Source organism: Anoplopoma fimbria, chromosome 17 (genome assembly GCF_027596085.1).
Source record: "Anoplopoma fimbria isolate UVic2021 breed Golden Eagle Sablefish chromosome 17, Afim_UVic_2022, whole genome shotgun sequence".
Lineage (NCBI taxonomy): Eukaryota > Metazoa > Chordata > Actinopteri > Perciformes > Anoplopomatidae > Anoplopoma > Anoplopoma fimbria.
The window spans coordinates 18419866-18444841 of NC_072465.1; the positions used below are offsets into that span (position 1 = coordinate 18419866).

General features: G+C 42.6%; 1 protein-coding gene across 3 annotated transcripts in view; it reads left to right on the forward strand.

The window, feature by feature from the left end:
* pax7a (paired box 7a) overlaps positions 1-24976 on the forward strand; it is a 42666-nt gene that overhangs the window by 13123 nt on the left and 4567 nt on the right. For 2 of the 3 annotated variants that reach the window (XM_054616091.1, XM_054616092.1), the window contains exons 5-7: positions 8181-8380; positions 15809-15974; positions 16393-16586. In XM_054616091.1, coding sequence (XP_054472066.1) covers positions 8181-8380; positions 15809-15974; positions 16393-16586 — 560 coding nt within the window. The remainder of the gene's footprint in view (positions 1-8180; positions 8381-15808; positions 15975-16392; positions 16587-24976) is intronic. The other variant, XM_054616093.1, reaches the window with a different exon arrangement.

Sequence of the window (24976 nt, forward strand, 5' to 3'; positions counted from 1 at the left end):
TGAGTATACAGTACATCTCAAGCTTTATTATGTCCATGTTAAATTGTGCAATGGATGAGCAGGTCAGAGCCACATCATTTATTGAAAGAAATGTAGTTTCCTCTAATTCGCCTTGCCACCTAAGGTTGTCAAACTCTGACAGCTGGCACAGATCGGGGACAGTGTGTTGCATTATGACCGTCCGCTGGTTACCATGGCGCTGCATTAGAAAAGACAAAAGGCATTTCTGGCTAATTTTATTACAATACAGGAATAGCCCACATAATGTGCAACAGTAATTACGTTTAGCACAGTGCGCCCGTGCTCTCCCTCAGTGATGAATGAGAAACATTGACCATGGTCTGCTAGTTTAAAAATCGCCATTAGCCTATGCTACTTAGGGCCAGAACATTCCACATTTTATGCTCTTGATCTGCTTCACCACTGAAATATTCATTTGTTTTAATTGTGCATGTTTTTTTTTTCACAACCACAAAGACAATAAACATGTTCCCTAAGTGTTGCAAATCAGAAATGTGTTTTATCCCACCAAGTTAAAATGTGTAAGCGGTTGTCCAAACAGTGGGGTGGAGCTCCTGTCCTTGCCGACAAAATAACAACTTCAAATGTTGTCCGCTATTTTCAACTAATGGGCTTATTTCTGCATCGTCAGTCATTCTCTCCTTGGGGAACATGTAGTCTCAGTATAAAAAGCTTTGCTACTGTGCCACATTACAACCCCTCAATATGGAGGGATCTCAGAAATTAATGCCAAGCACTGTAATGCTTTACTGTGCCCAATATAAAAAAAAAAATCGCTTTAGAAGAAATATTCATTAAATTGTTGAATATAAAGGAAACACTTTGTTCACTTGTAATCCACCCAATGTCAGTCCACTGTGGAGTATAATAGTATTTTTAAAGATATGTTCAATAATTTCACATTGTATTTGAGGTTTCAAAGCCAGCTATACTTTTTTTTTATTTTGCACAGGAATAAAGTAATATTCAGACATTTAAATCAATATATATTAATAGCCTAATAACTCTAAAAACAGTCAACTAAAGTAGTTTTTTTTTATTAAAGTTTCCATCATTCTGCACAACTCTTCTTTCCCTCCCAGTGTCCTCAATGTCGCACAAACTTTCCACAATATTTGCTGCCCAGCCTTGTCCAGAAAATTAGGAAACTTCCCCTGGGCACATAAAAATGTCCGCTGTGCATTCCTATACTGTGCCCAGTAATCTCTCTTTGGCTTTGTTGAGAAAATGATTTGTTCCTGCAGGAGACCTCGGCTCATAGCCCTGAGACGTTACTGTTTGATTTCCTGCGTAGGTTTTTAGAGCTTTTTGCTGGGGGACCGAGGCTCTGGCTCCAGTGCCATTTGGCAGAGACCCCCATGGGCTCCTTTTTTACTTTCTTGTGCTCTCTTTTAATTTCACTACTTTCGCTGTGACCTCAATTAGTGAAGACTCTTGCTCGACAGAAGAGGAAACCTGGTGCAAAGCTCAGTCTTAGTGAGGGGGAAGTGAGAGGTGGCAACAGTCTTCCTAACAAGGTTCATGTTTTGTGTCCTCTGAAGTCTTTATGGGTCATGTGGCTCTGTAAGAACCTTTCTAATTCTGCTTTGTTATGTCACAGTAAGACATGATTCGATAAGTTAGGAAGTAAAGCGATAAATGTTGGCTTTTGCATTGTGTGAATAATGAAAACTAACATATTTGCAATGTTATAAGTGCATTTTTTCCTTCAAAAGAGGTCTTTCAAAACAATAATTTATATATTAGAAATAAAAAACACCTAAACAGCCCTCTAGAGAACAACAGTATTTGCCTTTAAGTATATCTTAGAGTTAAAAACAAACAATCATATTGTTTAATATTCTAGTTTTAGTCGGTAGTATATTAAAGAAAAAGAATCCCGCCCCTCAAGCCCTTCACGCTTTCACACTCAGGCAGCGCAGAGGCATGGGGAGTCAATATGTCAGCGTTTATGGATGCCCTGCGGAGCTGCACAGGGCTGTCAGGCCCCTATTCATGCTCTAATGGCCCCCCGAGGAGCTTGTCTCTCTGGGCTGAAAAGGCCGGGAGGCCCAGTGGACGCCCTGTTGTTGAAGGTGAGCGTGCGCTCTCATGGACGCGCCGCGCCTTCATCCATATGACAAGAGCCATAAAAGAGCATCGCTCTGGCTGCTTCTCCCTCTCTGTCTCCTCTGCTTTCTCTTGCGTCTCCCCCACCCTCCCACCTCTCTCCCACTTTCTCCCCACCTCGAACAGAGAAAAAGGGGGCTAATTGTTTGTTGTGAGAGCCAAAGATTATAGAGCCTCCCATGTTTCTTCCTCCCTTTGCATTTTTCTCCTACTCTTTTTCTAAAGAATGAGATTCTGTGTAAGAGACAGTGGAATTCCTGAGGAATGTCAACGTAAAAGAGCCTAAAACTGACACTGGCAATGAGAGGTTGGGCATTTGGCGGCAAAAACAAGGCGGCCTTTTTTTTTTTCATCAGGTAGTTTTTTAGTCAGTTTTAAACTTCTTCTTCTACAGACTTGGAGTTGCACTCAAGTTTAGAGCTTTTGCTCTCTTCTGCTTTTCTTTCTCACTTGTCCTATCTTAACACTTGAAATAGATTTTGGGTGACCGTGGCCCTCAGCCACCAGATATAAACTGGTAATTGACATGATAGGCATGAGACAAAGCTGAATCCAATGACATCTGTCCATAAAGGTGAGCTGAGAATGATTTTATTTCCGATAGACGGTGGATTTTTAATATCCTCATGTAAAGTTACACATCTCATCTAGATTCAATTTCAGTTAAATGTCAAATTACAGCTCAGAGAAGGTCACTGACAACCAGAGGAAATTGATGGTGCATTTTGGCATGTTACCAAACCAAGTAAACAGTTAACTTGATTTTGTAAGGTATGCAGTCTTTTTACAAATTTTTCGGTATGTGGATCTGAATATTTTAATCTAATATATATATGAATAAATTCCGATTATACAGAGGCTACGCTCACTTTTAGAGTTTTGTTTTTGTTTTTCACTTGCAAGCATATAACTACAGGAGGAGATTATTCAAAGAGAATTTGTCTTTAAACCATTCTGGTTATCGCTGTCGTCTATCTTGTATTCACATAAGGTTCCTATCTCAGATACATCCTTCGGTAAATGCCTTGAATCACATGCCTCCTTTAACTTGGCAAGCCCTTTGGGATGAACAGGCAAGTGCATTAAGCAGAGATGCCGCGCCATTCTCGGAAAAATGCAAATTGGGAAGTTGTTAGTTATTTGATGTTGCTGCGTGATCCCCCCCGCCCCCGAAACATCCCTCCACTCCAGTGTTGGTGGTTGAATTGCATGCAGTCCTGGGGACAGGCAGGGCTGTTTATATGCAGGCCTGGAGCAGCGAAGACAGCACAGAGACAGATGCATGTCAGAGATAGCAGATCCCATCTCAGGCAGATGCCTCTTATCACAGGCCTGTTTGCATAATTAGGCCTTTTGATATTCACCCCCTCTGACTGACAAAAAGTATAATTGCAGTATCAACTACGACAAAAGGTAGGCACAAAATAAACAAGTCAACATAAATAGGGAGAATAGACGCGGTGTTATTTTTGTCCTGTGGGAAAAAAAGAGGGAGGAAAAACAGCATTTTAAACTAAATCTGCTGTCAGTCACAGTCAACTGGTGTGACTCGGTGCTCAGAGGCTGGTCCTGTGAATGCCTGCAAAACACAGAGCGCGAGGCCTGATTGTAATTATGCTGGAACTAATATGCTTTTCAAAATGAGCCATTATGAGCTAATGCTGCACTGCCAAAGCCCTGTCTGTTTTTGTCCCTCTGTCTTGGATAGTTTGCAAAGGTATGGCTGATATTGAGGCCATGGGTTATGATATCAGAGACAGTCTGACTAGGATGAGCACTACTTAACTTTAGGCTAATACTGCTAACAGGTGAGTCAGAGATGAGGGATAAAAACATAAGACTTTCAAATACCTGTTCTTTATTATGTTTCTAATAGAGACACCTACAATTTCTGATTATTTCTAGAGTCATTTATTTTATTTCATTGTCTACATTTGCAAAAAGTATGTCAGTGTTGTTGCTGTGTTTAATTTTTGTAACTTTGTTTGTTTTCATGCTGTTTTTTCCTGTTATTAAAGGTCTCCACATCTGGGTCGAAGTAGCCTGTTGATATTAACCCATTTTATAGTTTTAGTTTTTAGTTTACCCATTTTCAGAATAAAGCTTATTTACCTTTTTAACACTTTTCTTGATGTAATTCATTCTGACCCAATTCAAAAAAATAATTTCATAGATTTTTGTGAAGGTTCACATTTATTCAAGACCGTTTTTTTTTGCTTTAGGAATCAGATGCACCTTTTTAGTCAACATTTTTCAACAACCTGGTAGACATGAAGTTTATTTCCCTTGTTATGTATCATAAATCTGTAACCTTACAAATCACTTGGCTAATTGCCACTATTGAGAGGACAGCTGTGTGTTTAATCAGCATTACCTCAGTGTCTCGGGGGTAAAGGTGGAGGACTCGAGGAGTCCGAGGGCTTGGAGGGAGAAGAAGAGAAGGAGGTGGGAGGGGGTCGATAAGAGGAGGGGAGGGGTTTTGAAGAAGCAGGGTGATGATGAGGATCCCATCTGCTGGTAGTCTGTCTGTGGGGTCAGCAGAGGAGCATCAGGGGAGAGAGCAGGCTTTAAACCTCATAGTGACTTTAAAACTATTAACTAGCAGCACAAGTCCTTCCAAAGGTCTGGTCAGAGTTAAGGCATTATTAGAGCAAAGTCACACCAGGGCAGAAAAATTGAGTGGTTGTCTTTAGAGATCATTTCTAGTGTGGAACCACATTAATTAAAACAGTTAACGGTTCTCAGTTCGTAATTTCAGAGCATTAATATAGCAGCACTCAACTTGCTATGTAAATATATTGTGGAATAACTAAGCAGAGATTGAAATCACTCTTCCTCTTCGTGTCTGTGTTGTAATCTGAATTTTTTTGTGCTTTGCCTGGTGCCTTTTAGTGCACGTGAGTCTCTCTGTTGTGCCCCAATGGCTAATTAATGGCTGCCGCTCTGCACTGCGCTCATACAGCAGTTACTGCTAATAACGTCGTCAATCGTCACGGAAATGTAACGCCAATCCTCTCTCAGATACAGTTAGCTCCACCAGCACTGTTGACTTTGATTGCACTGTTAGCACTGGTAGCTACTAGCTGTCAGCTCAGCTGCATGTTGAAAGCCGTGGGGAGGCAATCCCTCTGCTCTGAATTTTTTTATTGAGAATCTTATCGTAAATACATTGATTGTTAGTTTTAAATCCATTGTGCAACCATTATTTATTTTCCAGTACAACATTGCCTCGATCATAACAGGACTTTAATGGTGCACATGATATACAACACCATTTTAACGTTTTGACAATTATATGCAGAACAGTCCTATAATAGTTACGGGATTGATCGTCTTCAATTTAATCTTTTAAACCATTTCCTACTAGTATCAAACCATCGCTACCACATGTCATTACATTCATTACAATTTGGGTTAAGGTAGCTTTTACTCGAACCGTACCCAGTGTTATTTCTAATCTTAATCAAGCACTTACCTAGTGAAAGCAATGTGTAAACCTGATTAATTCCTATTTATAATAGGTACAATTTTAAATCAATATTGGGGGAAAAACCTCAGAGGGCCCCTGGAGGAGAGTACACGGCGGTAATCATGCCCACTGGATGGCACATAATTAGATTCTAATTGGATGATAAGTAATGAGACAAGGCATGAGTGGTTTATCAATATCCCATGAACCTGTGAATGGAATTACCACCGTCGTATTATAGGAAGGTCTAATCAGAATGTACCTTTTTGTGCCGAGGAGACCATTAAGGAATTGACCTCGACAGCCCTGCAGGGATTTTATTCACTGAGTCCTATTTGTCTGTGATTGTTGGCACATCTGTGAGGACATGATATTAAGATTTTAAGTGCTTTTGTTGGTTAAAAAAGACTGATAAATGGTTGTTTTCTGTCTTGATACCTGCTTGAGCCTATACTGATATATATTCGAGCCAGTTTGTAAGTCATCTTCTCTTTGGGTGGACTACCGTAACACCACTGTTTGTAAACCAGAAATCACTCTCAGGGTCTTTCTTACATCAACATGGACACAGCCATGTGTTTTAATGTATTTTTCTGTCGTCTATTCGCCAAATGTACTCGGCATATAGATGAGTTTTACACCCAACCCCAATCCCAGTCGGACCAATGCAGCGTGTGCCATTTTCCATTTTCCCTTGCTCATTACCGGCAGGGCTGTTGACCTTGTGCTTCTGGTTCATGTACAAGAGCAGATGTGTTGGCTCATGGGGCTTAATGGAGAGCAGCAGTACAAGCTATTGTCTGTCGAGGTTTATCAGTCATTAGCCTGATAGCATGCTAAATGTGACACAGATTGCCACAGCAGTTTACTTGCAAAATAAAGTCTGTGAAAGCGCCCTCAAACAAAGGCGAGGAAAAGAAAATAATTTGAGGAGAAGAAGACTTTAGTGTCTTCCTCAGAGCCCCTTGAGTATGTGTCTACGACGGCCCCCACGTCTCCCCGTAGGACACAGAGGTGACTTTGGAAAGTGATCTGCAGACTGCTGGGCTGGTCTCAAGTGTCGTCATGGCAAGTTACCGGGCAAATGGATATACGCATCCTCATGAAAACCAACAAAGGGATATGTGGTGTATGTACATATTCAACTTTGTATGTTCAAGGGTGTTCTGCAGCAGAGTGAGCCTGTGCTTCAAGAATCAATCTTTATTAAAAAGGATAAGACTGAAGAATTGATTTAATGAATGCGGCCTCATGTCCTGCAGCCACATGTAATCCGCAGAGAATCATTGAGCATGAGCTCAGGGGGACAAAAATGTTCGTAGACGACTCATAGAGTGGCCTGTAATGATAGTCTCCATATAATCCCATAATTCCTTGTTTAATTAAACTCTGGAGCTGGCCTTGAGACTCCGCCAGCTCTGTTGCTCTTTTGTTCTCACAGTTGTTATTTGCAGGCTAGGTTTTGAGTATTCCTTTGTCCACTTGTGTTGAAAGATCTGACTGGAGTGAGCTATAAACAGAGATCGAAGCTGTAAAACAACCAGTTAGGCGGTAGGAGCTCACTCGGGCAAGACATTCAGGTGAGCATTATAGTTTTCATTCGAGCTGAATAGTGAAGGGCCTCTGTCATAGGCAGAAATCTCTTCATACACCCTCTTTTTCAATATCTCCCTTTATTTTCCCTCTCCCACACTTTCTGGACTGTGCATGATGCAATCCAACTAGGCCTGGAGCAACACTGGCACATCACGCCGCCTTGTCAATGTCTCAATGAGGAAATTATGAAAATATGAATTTTATGACATGAAATGAAAAGGGCCATGTAGTTTGAATAGACGTGCAGAGGAGGTGAAAATGATGCAATTTTCTAAATTCAGTTATAATGGTAATGTGCAATGGTAATGCGTATTTGCTGTCAAAAATTTCCCTGTCGGCCCGGATTGTACAGCTTTGTGCTGTATCTATATTCCTCGAGCAAAAATTCAGCTTAGTTGAATGCCTAAAAAGTAATGTAAAATGTGTTCTAATTCATTTAATGACAGCAGATGGAAACACATGGGGCTGAATGCTTTTGGTGTGATATTGTGTTCTATTTTATACACTTTGGCTGAGCTGTGTATGAGCAGTGTGCCCTGGGCCAATGAGAGAGAAAAGCAGGGTGAGGAGCAGCAAGGTGGCCTGTGCAGATTAACCCCTCTACCCACCGACACCCCCACTACCCCTCAGCCCTCTGCCTTCACAGCCTCTGGGGCCCCTCACAGAGGCAGGATTGTGTATCAGGGCCCCCTTCTATATTAAATAAATATCCACAGATTAAGATAATATTCTCCCAGTTGTATATTCAGAGAGGAGTAGCTGTCACTTGAATCCTCTGTGTTGCCAGTCTCGCTCTCCGGAGCAACAAAAGAGACTCCAAAATGCAGATAATGCTGTTAGAGTCCCTTCTTGATCAGTTGCAGCTCAGATTTGATGCTATTTTCTACAAACACCCCTCACTTGATTCACATGAAAAAAAGTCCTTAACTTGATTTCATTACATGATCACACAGACGGTCCTCTCTCTTTCCTCTTTTCAACTCAGGTAACCGCACAGACGAAGGTTCAGATGTAGATTCGGAGCCCGACTTGCCCCTGAAGAGGAAGCAGAGACGCAGTCGCACCACCTTCACCGCTGAGCAGCTGGAGGAGCTGGAGAAGGCTTTTGAAAGGACACATTACCCAGATATCTACACCAGAGAGGAACTGGCCCAGAGGACAAAACTCACAGAGGCCAGAGTACAGGTACCAGTGACAGATTTCACCCAAATTATCACAACATATACATGTACCTAGCTTTGCAGAAGGGTTGAGTTTAATTTCTACTTTCCCCCAATGCAATTGCATGAATTTGCATGTCAAAAAATTGACAGCAACATTATGAATGTCCCTTTAACTCTAGATAACCAAAGAACAATCTGTAAACCCCTTTTTATCGGGACCTTTCTTTGATAGAAAGTCCGATTGAAAACTGGGCCATATGTTGATCATCCTAAATAACAAATAAGTTAGAGTGCTAACGACTTACCTGAGACAAAATTCCATTAATCATCATTGTATTGGGGCGGAGGCAGAAATCTCAAAACCTGGCCAAATAAAACCAAATATATCTGCATGCCTAGACGTAATTTTCGTATTTTGGGTGCTCCAGTGATTTAAACACATATGCTAACTTTAAAAACTCCACCTGCCAACATCAGATTGCTGCAGTCGCTCAAAGACTTGTGAGGAAAAAGTAGCTCAAACTATATTTCACCTTGTGCAGGCCTCACAGAGATCTGTGCTGCCTGAACAGCAAATACAATAATTCTCCTAAACGTACGGCCAAAAGCATCATGTCTGTTGCTCTGAAAACGTAATAATATTGCCCTTCTTTCAGCAATGGATTACTCATTGGTCTGGAAGATGTTGCCCTTCTTACCCTATAGTGCGGTGCATGTAAGGGAGTTTGCTACTTATCATTAGCCTTCATGTTCAAGATGTTTTAGATAAATGCTCCCAATCTTCACACCTCCTACACAGGAACCGGTCTGACAGCCTGGGTGCCCTGCAGTTGCATGTAAGATTGAAGGAAGATATGTACAGTAGAGTTATAGCAGCAGCTGTTCTTCCAAAGACAGAGAGAGGGAGAAAAAAAAGAGAAGAGGAGGGAAAGGGAATGCATTCCTGATGGATTTCTCATTTCGGCCTTTGGCCAGGATCTCATCCCTTCACTTTCAAGCTTGCCGCTGCTTGTAAAACCCTCCACATATCACATAGGGTTCCTCATCCTCTCCAGGGACCCAATGCCCCGACAACAACATTAATCAATCAGCCGCTAGTAAAAAAAAAAGGTCTGGGGCACCCTCTCCTCTTACCACAGTCGTTCACACTCCCTCTGAACCCCCCAAACTCACCGCATGCTAACTGTTCATCACACTACCAACATGCAGTTGGGGTAACTCATTCCACACATGTCTTTGTCCATCTTAAAACCCCCCAACACGCAAGGATGTCCTAAATGTCTAAGTGTTTAATGCCTCACTCAAGGGAGGAGAAATTTATCTCATGGCTGTTATAAGGCAATATATTAGATTTTCTTTTAGAGTATTAGAGCAAATGTGGAGGAGAGGTTGAAGAAGTGAAAGCATCAATAATTTCCATTGAAAATCTACTCTATACAATCTGATAATAAATATCCAGAAAGTCAATTCAATTTAGCATGTTGTAGATTCAGTTCCAACATTCCTTCTTTGATTTAATACATTCATTCATAATTGTCAAAACTGAATTTTCTGCCAAACTTTTAAAGCTCATAATAAAAGCAATGTACAAATGCATCAATCTAATGTCATTTAAAGTCATCATGGAAGACAGTAACACCTCAGGTTTGAAAACAAAATCCATTCTTGTATTAGCACCTGTGTATTTCTGGAGCCTGACTAAAATATCTCAACATGAAAGCGAGAGAAAGAAAGAAGGCGGAGTGACTGCTGTGTGTTTGCTGTTAGATATTAGACTTAAATGATGTCATGTGAAAACCTGAGGAATTTGAGTCATGGCTATAATTTGTTAATGCTGTTTTCCTCATAATCTAATTTTTTAAAGGCTTTCAAAGTCTCAAAAGGTCAACTCAAACTTAATTTTCTGAGAAGGTTACGAAGAAACTCTCTGGTAGCCAAAATAAATAATGCCTATAGTTGCACTGCAGTTCCGTGAGGTTTGGTGAATTAGATTTAACTACAACAAAAAGTCTCGTAGTTTTTCTCGTAGCATTTTCCCAAATGCATCTCAAAGGAATCACTGTTTTCACCTTTTTCACGGAGAATTAGATAATAAAGTTTAACTAGATCTGGAAGAATTTTGTTTAAATGTGAATTAAATAGTGTGTGCATGTTGGTGCTGCGTTCTGAAAATGTCCACCAGCTGGACTTTTACATAAGTGCCCAAAAGGCCCATCATAGGGCAGGAGAGATGAGACCCTTTGGCCTGAGAGCAAAGCTTCTCCTGCACAGCTGCAGTGACGCATCTTCCAGATGTTGTTCGCAGACAAACTGGTGTTTGGGGCTCAGAGAGAAAGGATAGGCAGGGGGGTGTCAGTGCTCCCACAGTCTCATATTTTAACTTGAATCTGTGTCTGCGGTCATGGTTCACTGTTACCCATTTGTCATTAAACATGGTGATAATGTGCAGAGCAGTTTTTTTCAGGTTGGATTCGGATTTAAACTGTACTTGTGAGGCAAAACATGGCTGCACTGGCACCTAAACTCAAAGCTGTGCTCCATATTAACCTGCTAGATTATTGTGAAAGTGATGAGTGTTTGGCTTAGCACTGACCCACAACCTAAACTCATAAACAGAGCTAACTCCCTTGTGTCTGCCCTCGCCTGCCACTGTAAGACCCTTTCACCATCCATTTTTATCAGCCACGCCGCCCCTTTCAGCAGAGCTACCAGCGCTCCATCACCACCATGAGCACTGCAATGGTTTTTATCACCCCAACTGACAAATTGTGGGATATGATCCGTATCTCTCAGCAATTAGTTCCAGGCTGTCTCAGTGAGAGAGAGAGAGGGGATACTGCCAAGTCCACCTTCGGTATGTGCTCCGCTGATGCAGTCTGCGCTGCCACTTTCCATCTGATAACCCCTCAGTTTTAACCGGAGCAGGCGGAAGAGCTCATTCTACCAGCTATTAGAGAAGAGGGCATCATTTGTGTCTGTTTCCTCTGCGGAGGGGACGGGGGCAGTAGGCTGCAGGCCGCTGTAAATCAGCACTCTCAGATGAAGCAAATTACATTCTCCTCTATTCAGACTGAAGTTTTTAAGAGAGCGACTCCTGAGACTCGGTCTGAGGCTCATCATCTCAGCATGCCGCCTCCGGCTCGCTTTACCAAATCTGTCACATAGATCCTCTTTCATTACCAATAAACATTCTGCATGTAGCTATTATACTTAGTGGAATCTAATAAGGTATAAGCATTGCGTTTTACAAAGCGTGCAAATCAATTTGGTAAAAAGTTTCTTTCTTTATCTATGGCTTGTGCTGGCCTGTTGATGCAATGGAATGAGCACTGGGAAACAACTGTGTACTGGTCTTCATAGCTTTATGTGACAGACCAGTACAGGCAAATTCCAACTCAAGTTTTCATAACAGCTAGTGTGAATATAATCCTGTCGGGAGGTATCAGGAGGTACTACATGCACAGTGTCTTGATTGATTGTTATAATACCAGTCGAGTACCAGCGGCAAGAGAGAAAATGACAATGGAGCTGAGTGGTGACAACCAAACCCAACAGGCAACTGTATTCCCGCCAGTACGGGTTTATGTTTCATAAAGGAATAAATAGGATTTGTGTAGATTGTAGGGCAGAAATTGTTGCAATGCATCAGTGTGAATGTTCTAACAGTTTCTTATTATTAGAATTTAAATGACTTTGGTACAGTGCTTCTGTACTCCTGATACTTATCAAGCTAATCCCACTCTCCTCTCAAATTCACACTCCTAGCAACTTTAATTAGCATAGTGCCAGTCTGGAAGGCAAGCAGGGAGGGAATCAGAGAGAGAGAGAGAGAGAGAGAGAGAGAGAGAGAGAGAGAGGGGAAAGAAGAAGGGAAGCAGAGAGGAGGAGGAGGAGGGGGGGGGTATTGCGTGGTATGAGACAGAAGAGGATTTGTATGTTGAGGCTGGTTGCATCACCCCTCTGTGTTTTTGTGGATATGAAGTCAGCAGCACATTTTGTTTTGTCATTATCTCGGCTCTCGGTATTCATCTACCGAATGTTGCAAATTGGCTCCTGAAAGGCATCACACATTCAGTGCTCGTCTTTGACAAAATAATTCATGGAGGATTGTCTGAACGGGGGAATTCAGAAATATGAGTGATCCTATTTAAGAGAATCAACAACAGAGAGGGAGAGAGAGATGTTTACTGCAGTGCAGGGTCACACGTTTACAGTGTTTGTGATTGCATATTATCGTTGATCTGCGATAAGAAAATCCAAAATGCCACTTTATCGCTTCAATTCTGTTGGCTGAGAGTGAATGAGAGATTAAAGGCACATGAAGCAATGAAAGCCACAAAACTAGGGACTTAAAACTGCATTTTTGTTGTTTGAGGTTTGCAACCAGACCCTCTTCTCGTTGTGCTCCACAACAACCTTCACACTCCTCCAACTATGTCTTCCTCCAAGCCTCCCTCTTTTGTCTCACAAGCAGGGCTAAGCTTGACTCATGTAAAATGGGTTACTTCTCCTCCATCCTCCCAGCCTCCCAAAACTTCCCCCATTCTAACCATTCAGAGATGCAGTGCAGACTTATCCAAGTGCACTGGATGCACGGAAACCTCTTAGTCCGTGAAAAAGGAGACAGAAGTGAGCCACATGAATTCCGCGGCACACTTGTAGGTAGATAGCGGAGACATGGAGGAGCGCCGCGGCTCTCTGTACTGCAGAGAATTAAACCGGATTGGGGAGAGCAGAGGAGAATCTGCGGTCCAAGGTGACTTTGTGATCAGGTTCCAGAGCGCAGCCTCAAATCCTCAGCTTCAGGCTGTGGGTTAGTCTATGTGCGAGCGAATGTGTGTGCGTAATGTATGCATGTGTGTGATAGCGTATGGACACTGTGAATCGCCACTTGTGTACATGTTTATCCCGGTCTGTGCTGAGAGCTCGACAACCATCCTCTCGGCCAGTGGGGCCCATATGTTAAAAAGGAGAAAATGAACCCAGCTTTTGTGCTCACGAACTAAATAGAGCTTCAGCCTGTTTAGAAGTTTAGGTAAATGTATTGTCAACGTTAATGCAAGCCTGTTCATAGCCTAAAAACACTGTAAATAACAATAAATTACAAGGGAACCCTTCATTGACTTTCCTCCATCTGAGTTATTTCTGGCAGCTGAAGAGATTGTGATCGGACAACCATGTCCTCTTGAAGTAATGTTTATAGTCTACTAATTTAAAAAAAGCAAACGCATTTTGAAAGAAACGTAATGCAGGCTGAATCACATCTTTTATCAACATGATAAGAAAATGTCACAATATACTGTGTGAGCCAAATGTTTGCTGACAACTTATTTAATTTATCTTCCACTCAGTATCTGTTTGAAGCAACTGAAGCATGCTTCAACTTCTTTATGGTTATGTTTAGCCACTCACAGCACAAGATCAGGCTCTTTGTTTCATATTGAAAAAACAACAGCGACTCAAAGTACAAGACAGAGTGTAACTAAAACCACAATCTTTATGTGTTAGAAAAACAATTGCAACTCTTTATTTACAATTTTATTTTTATACATTTAAATTCAAACTACAGTATTAAGAACCATGACATCATATATGTTAGAGAAATAGTTTTTCAAGGGAAATGTCTAACATTGCAACGAAGGGGCTGCACATAATTCCACGTATACACTGAAAACAATAGTAGAGAGTAGAGTTGGAGAAATAATAAAAAATGCAACACTGACAAAAGGAAAGTGGCAAAAGCAAAGAGCGAGTGTTTTGTGACTGCCGTGATGGAACACCTCCTTCCTAAGCTTGGATGACAACGGGGGAAGGAAGTTAAAATGAACATAAAAGAGGGGTAGGGTGAGTGGATGAGGTCGGAGGTGAAGTGGCACTGCGGGGTGGGGTGATGGGGAGTGTGTGGAAGAAAGGGGTGTGCCCCACCGTGCCCCCCCTCCTCTGGGCCAGGCAGCTGTTTGTCTGGCCCAGTAGGGGCTTAGTTCAGACCTTGGACCACGCTCCACTACATCCCAATAGCAGAGATTTCAGTGGAGCCACTCACCACATTTGTTTTGGAAGAAACTGATTGAGGGATTCAAACAGTGTCTTTGGACGCAATCAGGCCTGAGATAAAGATTTCCTGTTAGTTTTCCAGTTGCGTGTTGGAGGTTCGTCCTACACAGTCATCGCTGCATCCCTTTTTCTTACTAGTGAACATTTATACTAAACCGAGGTTTAGGCACAAAAAAAACCTCCCTGTCTTTGTAGAAGCAGCGACTGTGTGAGAAAAGAACCACATTCAAATTAAGATCTCCGTTGGGCTGAGATCCCTTGTAGGCCTATACGAGTTTATATGTATGTTTGTGTGTACAAAAAGAGGCAGTCCCCCAAAAAGCAGTGAGTATGTCGCTGTGTAAGTCCCCTTGAAAGTGTCCCTCTTTAAGACCTGTTTAAAAGGGACGCCCCCTCTTTGTGTCCACTGTTCTCCGTGGCGTATGGAGGGGCTTTTGTCCCCCTCTTTCATGTGCTCTCACAATGGCCCGGGACGTTTGAAACACAACAGTAGATGAACTGCGCTGACAGTGTATTAAACTCTGATGAATTGCCTGTGCGAGGCATAGATCAATGTCCTTCAACCCTTAGCACACAGTGAAGCCCAGGCCTTGTCTTGGTTAAATGGAACAGGTTGCTGGCTCTTTTCAAAAGGGCCTGATTATATTCATGTTTTGTTGAAGCAGAAGCCTTTTTAAAATGTGTAAATCTTTGCGGTTCAAAAGAGTCCTATTTTCCCCCCTTTTCATTCAGGGAATTGACATTGTGTGTCTGCGCTTTGGTCCTTCTCGTTTTGTGAGCTTTTTTGCTATTTGCAGCCTAAGAACTCTGTGTGTTGACTCCAAAGTTTAAAACTTCTTTTTCTCTCTTTAAACTGACTTTTAAAGATTTAAAAACAACCACATTAAAACAGCACAGCAGCATCAGTATGCCAGTTATTGTTTCTCTGCGTCTCCAGAGAAGAAATGGCCTCTTTGAAAGCATCCACTAGCTTCACGAACATACTTGAGGTGTTTGATTTGGAGGCTAGTGGCCTACCTCTGACCTTTAAATGACTTCTCCCCTCTGAAGAGGGCTTAGGGCAGCCTGTTTACACAGATCACAGCTTCAGCCACTTAAGAACAACAGGGACAGACCACTGGGCCTCAATGGCAGCTCCCACAGGGACTCTCTCAACTACCACCAGCACCACCACCACTCACGCTAACTGGCAGATTAATCACAGGTGGCAGGAGCCAGCAGACTCTACTGAGAGTCTACCGCAGTCAAATGCTCACAGCACAAACATAAATGGAGTTTGAGTGAATGGAAAATGAAACAAAAACAACTTGTAACCTGCAGGAGCTCAACATTCAAAGCTAAAAATGAGTAAAAAAAACAATCATTTGAAATGATGTGTGTGTTTTCTTCTCCTCAGGTGTGGTTTAGCAACAGGCGAGCTCGGTGGCGTAAACAGGCCGGGGCCAATCAGCTAGCGGCCTTCAACCACCTGCTTCCTGGAGGATTCCCACCCACAGGGATGCCAAGTTTACCCACATACCAGCTCCAAGAGTCCAGCTACCCCGGCACCACGCTATCGCAGGGTAAGAGCACAACATATCCCAGACCGGAAAGATACAGTATGTTCTGTACTTTGAGTTTAATCTTATTTTGTGTAAAGATTACATTAGTCCTATTTATTAGTAAGTAGTATGCCATCTATATTTTATGTTCATGTCAATAACATAATGAATTATATACTATCATGTGCAGCTTATAACATCCGTGCATTAAGTAGTTATGTTTACAATCACATCTTTGTCAAAGAACCTTCACATAATAGTCTTTGCATAAACAGACATTTCTCTTTGGTAATCAATTTGAAGAAGGACACTTAATGTATGACTCATGACTTGGTGAGCATAAACTTTGAGGCTGCTGTTTTTTGTTTTTTTCTTAGCTTCAGTTTAAGTGTGTGTTTCCCCTCGATTCTCTCTTACCCGTTTATGTTCTTGGTTTCAGAGGGCAGTACATTGCATAGACCCCAGCCCCTGCCTCCGTCCTCCATGCACCAGGGAGGCCTGACTGCTGACGGCAGCTCTGCTTACGGTCTGTCATCCAATCGACACGGCTTCTCCAGCTACTCCGACACCTTCATGAGCCCCTCAGCATCCAGCAACCACATGAACGCTGTCGGCAACGGGCTCTCCCCACAGGTCAGTCCAACAAGTCTCACCCCGACAAAGGTTACCAGTTTATAAAATGTTCCCACAAAATAGGTGGGATTCCCATTCATCCGTCTACCACCCTCCTCCTCCTCCTCCTCCTCTCGCTGTTCACAATATTTAATTGTATTTGACTGAAATTAAAATTCAGAAACAGCATGTTCAGCAAAATAACTGCCAGTGTGGGCTTTTATGTTCGCCTTCCAAAGCCCTGGATTTATTTTAGCTACTCCAAATTGCTACATTTGTAAAACAATTGGATTAACATCAACAAATTAAAATTCATCTTGATAGCACCGCAAGTACTCAAGCTGCTCCAAACAGCGATTTCGACTTTCCTGGGACGTCTAAATCCTTGCGCAGCGCAGTGAGAACACATGCAGATGAAATAATTAGCTAAAGCTTATAAATGTAGACCCATAATCTTCTTCACGTAATTGTCTGCAGCTGGAAGACTCCAGTGCTATGTAAAGATTTTCTTCATCTCTTTACTGCATGATTTCCATGGAAGCTCTATGTTCAGAGTGTCAAACACGATGTGCTCTCTTCTTGTGAGGTTTTTACTAGGTTTTTCCTGCTGGACACTTTACATGCTCTTGTGCACTCCTGTTATGATAAAGAAGAACATTACCCAGGCTGCTTAGGTTTCTGGGTTTCCTAATTGCAGTTTAAATCCCTAAAATATATTCTCTGCACATTCTCCTCTGTGCCATCTTAATGTGTGACAGAGTATGTGAAGGTTTGTTTGCTTCCTCCTCTGAAAAGCGCTGGATTTAACATGTTAACCTCTTTGGACACCTCCATTAATGAGCGTTCAAATGCGGCTCTATGGTAAGGGTTAAGCTTTAAGTAGCACAGAATGGAAAATGATTTGTATTGATGCAAATCGTGTGTACGGAGTGAATTATACACAATTACCCATCAATACTGGCCAGTCTTGCCCACCCTCACCAACAAGATGTGGTTAACAGGCAGAAAATAAGATTGAAATGGTGTGTAAAGAGTTGAAAATGAATTTCAATGCTGCATTTGTCCACAATTACCCCGTCGTTCACACGTGTTTTATTGGGAGTTTTTTTTTTTCTTCTTCAAATATTTCTCAAAGCAGATTGGAAACATTCTTGGTATTACCCTCTTTCTTCAGAGAAGAAAGAATTAGGGATTTTGTGACAAAAAAGAGATTTTCTCTCCTGCTGGAGCAACGGAGGATAACATGGAGGCTCACAGCGTGTTTGATTGTTAATCGTGGCACAGGGGCTTTAACTGCTAATGCTCTCACTGCAAACCTGCAGAAAAACACCAGGAACATGGAGTCGATTTTTTTTTTTTCATTAATGGCTCTCTCTAATACTGGCATGGGGTGCAGTGTCGCTTTCTCTCCCTCTCTTCACAGGCATTCAAGAATGTGTTGGGATATTAAACATTTCCTGTCATAGTGAGGATTAGGACAGGAGCCTTTGGGCAACTGTACAGCAAGGATTTTCACTATTCAATTACTCTATCAAGTGTGTTTGATTAAAGCCTTTTTTTTAAACACCTGAAATGCAATTTACCTGTTTTTTAATTCAGTTATTTATTTAAAACTTAAATTGTGGATTTTTTTTTTTTTTTTTTTTTTAAACGCATGTGTTGTAGAGGTTTTGATGGGATGTTTGCATGGCACAGAATTGAAATGTATTGAATGCGTGCAGTATGCTGTGTGGCATTCCTATCAGTCTCTCAGCATGGAGATGAATGTTCCCACTGACAGCAGAATCAGAGTTCACTCTGTGGTGCAGCGTCCTGCTGGGCTGGGCAGCCCCCATCTCTCTCTCTCTCTCTCTCTCTCTCTCTCTCTCTCTCTCTCTCTCTCTCTCTCTCTCTCTCTCTCTCTCTTCTCTTCACAAACATATAGCTATCCACATAAAACTCACAGCACAGAAAAAAACTCACAATACCAACACAAAGTTTACCTTGTCGAAGTCAGACCTTGTTTAATCTTTGGATTTCTACAAATTTCAATCAACGAAAAATCAGTTTCAGCTTTGGAAAATTATCAACGCATGTACGACACCTCACAGTTTATTTTTCCATAACTTACAGCAAGTTTTCCTGTTTTCCCTTTCCTCTAATGGAAAAAAGCAACACAAAGAAACTCTCTATCGAGATGGAATTGAGAATTTGATATTGTAAGTTACAGACAGCATCTGTTTGCATGAGATATGCTTGTGCATTGGTATGTGCAAGCTATTTCTTCAAGTGTCTGGCATTGATGGCCTAGCGGTTGCTGTAAAGATTGACAAAAATTCTCTGATTCCCAGTAAATGGGCTGCGGTGGCGCGGTGCCAAGTCTGTAATGGAATCCTGCAACGTTCAGCAGTCCCGACAGGAGCTCGCGTCCATCCCAATCCCATAACCTATCCCGACAGCACACATTTTCCCATTACGGGCGGTGGAAAAGCCGTCTGCACTCAAACTGGTTGCTGTCATTGTGGGATATATACAACGTGTTTGGCTGGTTTGAAGGAGGCAATATATTAGGGGTGAGAGTGAAGCTGTGCATGGCTGGGCAAAAGGTATGAAACCAGAAGTGTGTTTTGTTGTTGGTCTTGTTTCGTTTAGCGGCACAGCAGGTGTTTGCAAAAAGGAAAGGCAAGGGCACAGAGGACAGGCATTCCAGTATTTTTATCTGTTGTTACCTAAATATTTAAGCTCACATCTGCTTTTTACTGTGTAGTATTTTTTATTTTTTAAATTCCATTTCAATAGGCCTTTGTCTCGGCCTCAAATGGCCAGCATGATGCTTCAAATTAGAATTTTGCATATGTTAAGTAGAAAACAACAGGACGTGCAGTCTTCCCATAATTGAAGAGGGCATGCTTTGACAGCCAACACACAGTCATCTATTAAGAATATTGTATACTTTGGACAAACCCTGGTAATATGAAACTCTTAAGAGCCTTTTAGATACTTCACAAATGCTTCTTTGAAGCAGTGTTCATGGGCGTTTTATATGTGTGGAGACGTTTGTGCTGAATTCCTCATTATTGCATGACAGGGACACCTGCTGGGAGAGGAAAGAAAACAACTGCACTGGCTGGAGAGCTGAAGCGATGCAAGAGGAGCTCAGTGGCAGAGCTTGGGTTTCCCTCCTCAGAGAAATTTCTAAAAGTAGGGACATCAGGGAATAATAAGAGCTTAAAGAATTTCTATTACAAGGTAAAAATCGAGAAATGCACTATTGCATGTGTTGCAGTGATGTTGTATGATTCTTTTAAAATGATAGGGAGAAGTGATCAGGAGAGTGTGAAGTCAAAGGTGTGATGGATGGAGATTTTATTTCTGTTTTAATGAAGGAAGTTTGCAAAGTTTTGTGAGGAAGTTTTTTTTTTCTGTTTAGCAGTTTTATGAAAGTGTTGTGTGTTTTGGAATGACAAGGATGTATGTGTGTATCTGAGGAGGGCCTTTGGGCTGTGTGAGTGGGCCGGGCCTCCACACACATACACACATACACACACACACACACACGTACACGGGATCAGAGGCAGAGCGGCTCTCACCCCTGCCTCCCTTTGATCTGTGTCCCCAGGCCTGCCTGCCCGCGCGGCGCTGCACCGTACCACGCACGCTGACACCATGCTCACCAGCGACTCCCCACAACTGTCTGAGAGAGATAAGCCAGGGGAGACTCCAAACTGTGCTGCTGCTCTTCCATTAGCTAGCGCAGACGCTTCTTTTAAAAAACGGGATGAATTATTTTTAAGAAGCAAGCTCTGCCGTTGCCAAAAAAAAAAAAAAAAAAAAATCGAGAGGGGAAAATATACGGAACAATCTGGAGCTCTGGCTTCATTCCGCCTTCCTCCCTGACTTCTAACAAGACATTCTGCACCTGAATACCAATGAGAGGGGGAGATTCATGTAGTCCCCCACATTATTAAAACTTGGGCATTAAGCCTCTCACCGGGCACTGTGTCAGCTGGCAGGCTCCACTGACAACAAATCAAAGGGGATGAGCACATAGCCTGCATTCATAGCTCAGCCACTCGCAGAGCAAGAGGGGGAATACATACTGGTTAATTAGAACTCCCATTAAAACAAATACTGTTTCAATTTGGCAAGTATAAAAAAAGATGTAAGAGGCTTTCAGAAAAAAGAGACCTGCTGTTGGCAGCTGCCAAGAAAATCCAGGGACTGTAAATCATATCCACTGGCTATACTGTTTCTGCACAGATTATTAGTGTTTGCTGTTGTTTTGCAACACTTTTGAACTCAGAGGAAAGATTCTGTGTCTGTGACACCAGAAATGCACATTTGCACACGCCGTGGTCGTCGTCATGTCGCATTGCCGCTTCGTCTTCTGTATATCGGTTTGTTTCTGAAGCTTGAAGAGATTTATATCTGCACGGACTGTAGTTTTTGTGAAGTATGACAGAAATATTAGAATGGGGTTCTCGTTCTAAACTCAAAGCTTCATGACACAGAACCAAAGAGCGCTGCTCATGCAGCACATCGTGGTCATACCATTTGCTAGCCGCTGACATCACTGCAGCCTAGCAGCCATCTGTATACCTGAGCCATTTGTTGCTCACCACATCTCTACCGTCTCCCGAGTACCAAGTGAAGCCATTTTCTTTTCCATTCCAAAATATTTTTGGTTGGAGCTTTATGTATTCATAATCTATTTTTCACCTACCAACCTTCCTTCCCTCCATTTGGCTTTTTGTCATCCCATGATGCCTTGCCAATAGTGCTTTGCTCTTTCTCTCTCTCTCTCTTTCTCTCTCTCTCTCCCCACCTTCCTCTTTTGCTCCAACTCTCTCCCCTGGAGAGGCAGCTCTTCTCCCTACGCCCAGATGAAAGGCTATGGCGGACAATAAAAATGCTATTTAAATGCAAGGGTGTTTGTGTGCGGGTGAGAGATATTTCCTGCTGAAAATGAGCTGCTGCATCCTGATAAATAGTCAATATAAGGGAATGTGATTTACATTTATCTTGCAGAGGCAGCCAATATGAATTTCAGTAAATCCTAGAAGATGGGGATTTAAGGAGGAAAATGACTGCGACTGATTCACATGCTGTGTGTCCTACGCAGTTGAAATGCCTATAAGGTGGAGAGTGATACGGCCTTTTATTAAAGCATAGGCACAGACATCGATCCTATCTAAAATACCTATTACACACGGACATGCACTGTGTCACATGCTCATCTGCGACGATTCCTAGTCTCATACATACACAATTTTGAAGTGTAGTGAAATAATAATAATAATATCATTTATAATAAAGAGCTGTGACAGCAGGCTGCTGGGCAGGTGAAGTGTCTGTGGGGCAAACGCAGGAGTGACCATATCGCTGGGGTCAAGAGTCAGGGTGCAGGGGGGTTATGGGACGGCCGGGGAAGAAGGAGGGCTGGTTCGCTGTGAACCTGTCCTGCTAGCCGGAGGTCTGGGGTTGTTGTCTATCTGCATGTGGTTCCTCTTAGTTCCAGATGCCACTCTGACAGGTGCATAGCTGTGATTAATACTCTCTCTGACTTTTTCGTTCTCTCACGTTTTCTCATTCTGTCCTTCCTCCCCCCACTGTCTCCTCCTGCATGTCCCTGGTCCTCTGTGGACTTTGCGTTGCTTGTGACCCCTTAGCAAAGTTGATCTAACACTCACAGTTTGCTTAGCCTTTTAAAATAAAAGGCTTGAAATACAAGTATCTATTGCCAGCATGGTTCGTTGCCCGTGTCTCTTTCTCTCTCCTCCTCTCTTCCTCCTCACAATAAGATGAGAATATGGGAGGTGGATCGGTCCTCAGCTGGTTGTCTCACGCAGCAGCTCTCCCCTCTCAGTCTCCAGCTGAGAGCTATTTCACTATTTATTTACATGTAATTATGGCTATGAGGTGCAGATATTAACACTGTCAAGAACAATTTGACCTGACATTTTTCACCAGACCTGGCCCCTGCTGTTTTTAGCAAACAACCCCCACCCTCCACCTCCTCCGCTTCCTCCCCCCTTTTTCTCCTTCTCTCCCTCGATCCGCCTCGCTTTCCTTCTGGAGCTGCTCCCTCACGCACACACACACACACACATACACACACGCGCACACACAGGCCCTGCCTCACTGAAACCACTCTCCTGGAATCAGAAAATCTGCCGTTTAATTTAGAAGAGGCGTTGGTGCAAGGTGCGGAGAGTTGAAGTCTGTGTGTGTGTGTGTGTGTGTGTGTGTGTGTGTGTGTGTGTGTGTGTGTGTGTGTGTGTGTGTGTGTGTGTGTGTGTGTGTGTGTGTGTGTGTGTGTGTGTGTGTGTGCGCGCTTTGAAGGGGCCTCTCTTGTTCCCAGTGGCTGAATCCATCCCATAGTTACTCAAGCATATCACTAGCAGAGAATAGAGGATTGCTCCCCACACGTTCTCCAATTGCAGTCCAATAGACGGCATATTAACCTCTGGTTAGCGCGGAGGCCAAGTTTATAGCTTAAACTGTGGGATGTTTAAGAGGGAGGGGGGGCTTCCTTCAGCTCGAGCAGCTGTGCTTTCTTGAACACTATCACTAGTGGGCTGGAGAGTATGTAGCTTAATGAAAATTTTCAAAGAGATAGAGAAAAAAGGCATGGACAACCCTTAAAATAAAGATTCTTTTTCCACTTGTTTTAGCTTCCTTTGTATTCATGAACAGCTTCACAGGGAGAAGGGACACAAGCGCAGGACGGCTAGCATGTTGTGAGGAGTGACAGCTTGTTCCAGTGCCCAACTAATCGTCCTCATCTGTGCCTGACTTGTCAGTGCCCAGATTCTGTCAGTGCCAATCAGCCAATTAATTGAACACAATTAGCACCCCGCCCCTCCCCCATACAGACCACATTCTTCAAAGGCTCATTTCTCTCCCTCCAGCACCCTTCCTCCCATTCTACCTCTCATTCTGTCTCTTCATCCTGTGGCGCTAGTGGAAGACACTTTTCAGTTTTTATTAATGTGCCGCGGCCAATTAACGCAGTGGCATGCAGGCCAGAGCCCGTCATCTGCTGCCTGCCACCGTCCCGGCTGTCTGCTGCGGCCCCACGCCACCCCTCGCGTCACCTCCTCCGTGACCAAAACGCTTTAATTCAATTTATGCAATCACTGTTATTTTTAAATAGTCATTTTGTCTGCTCAGATGAGGGGCCTTACTGCCCGCTGGGCCGGCCCTCTCATGTGAGGGATGGGGGAAGGGTGGGACTTTGTGGGGAGCAGGAGTCCACTGACTTTGGGGTCCCTGATATTTTCATTTGTCATTTATTCTTTCAGCTTTGTTTTGTTTCAGGTTATTAGATGTTTGATTCAGATTTTTTTTCAATAAGGATTTGATCCAATGAAAATGTAAGTTTATTTAGCAATGTTATTAAAGAAAAAATCTAGAATTTTTTACAATATGTATGTGTATGTACATATAAATAGAAAAAGTTAAGCAGAGGTCATATATAAATAAATAAATAAAATATTGTATACATACATATATATGTATATGTATTCATATGTATATGTATATGTATAAAATATAAAAAATATATATTTTGAGGAGTTTATGTTCAATATTTTGGCAGTTCTCAAAGTCAGACACTGGATCTTTGTGACTCCTGGGTGTCTGAATTAAACATCCTGTAATCACACCCTCAGGACTGGCCTTCAAATATTGATCTGAAATTCAGTGTCATCACTGTCTTTAATCACTCTCCGCTGAAGCGAGTATCAGCCAGGCAGATCTGCTAAGGTGCAAGATGCTATTCTGCAGCACCCAGATAACTTACAGACATTTGGAGTGCTCATTTCTCCCCGTCTGCCCCGGTGACCTCTGCCTAACTTAAAGGTACATCTTGGGGGCATTTCGATTCGGGCAGAACAGGGTGCTATCGGTGACAGAGGAACTAATCCAGTCTTGCGCAGATTAAGAGTATTTGTGGAGTGGGGTGTGTTGGCGCTGGCGCCGGGAATGGAACAGAAGGGGCTCCTATCAGCTCTCCAGGCAGGCTAGCCCTCAGGCCAGCGCAGTCCTACAGGAGTCTTTGTACTTCCCAAAGCCTCCACTCTCCTCTCACTCACTCTATATCACTTTCTCTCCCCTCTTCTGCCCCTCTCGCCCTCTTTCTATAGGCTATCATATTTTCACTGCTCCGTTTCCTTTCTCACATTTGAATTTTTGTTGTTTTAGTCCAACAGAAGAGTTCATGTGCCCACTCATTGTCGTCAGGTGCTTAAACGAGTTTATACTGCCAAGTATAAAAAAAACATAAATGCTGCCTATTTAAATATTCTTAAAGATATTAGAACGGAATTGTCAAAATGCAACAACTTTCAATTAAAAAAATAGGGGTGTTGCAGCACATCTTCACTCTATTTCTTTGCAGACTTTTTCTCCTTCTGTTTGTTTACACTTTT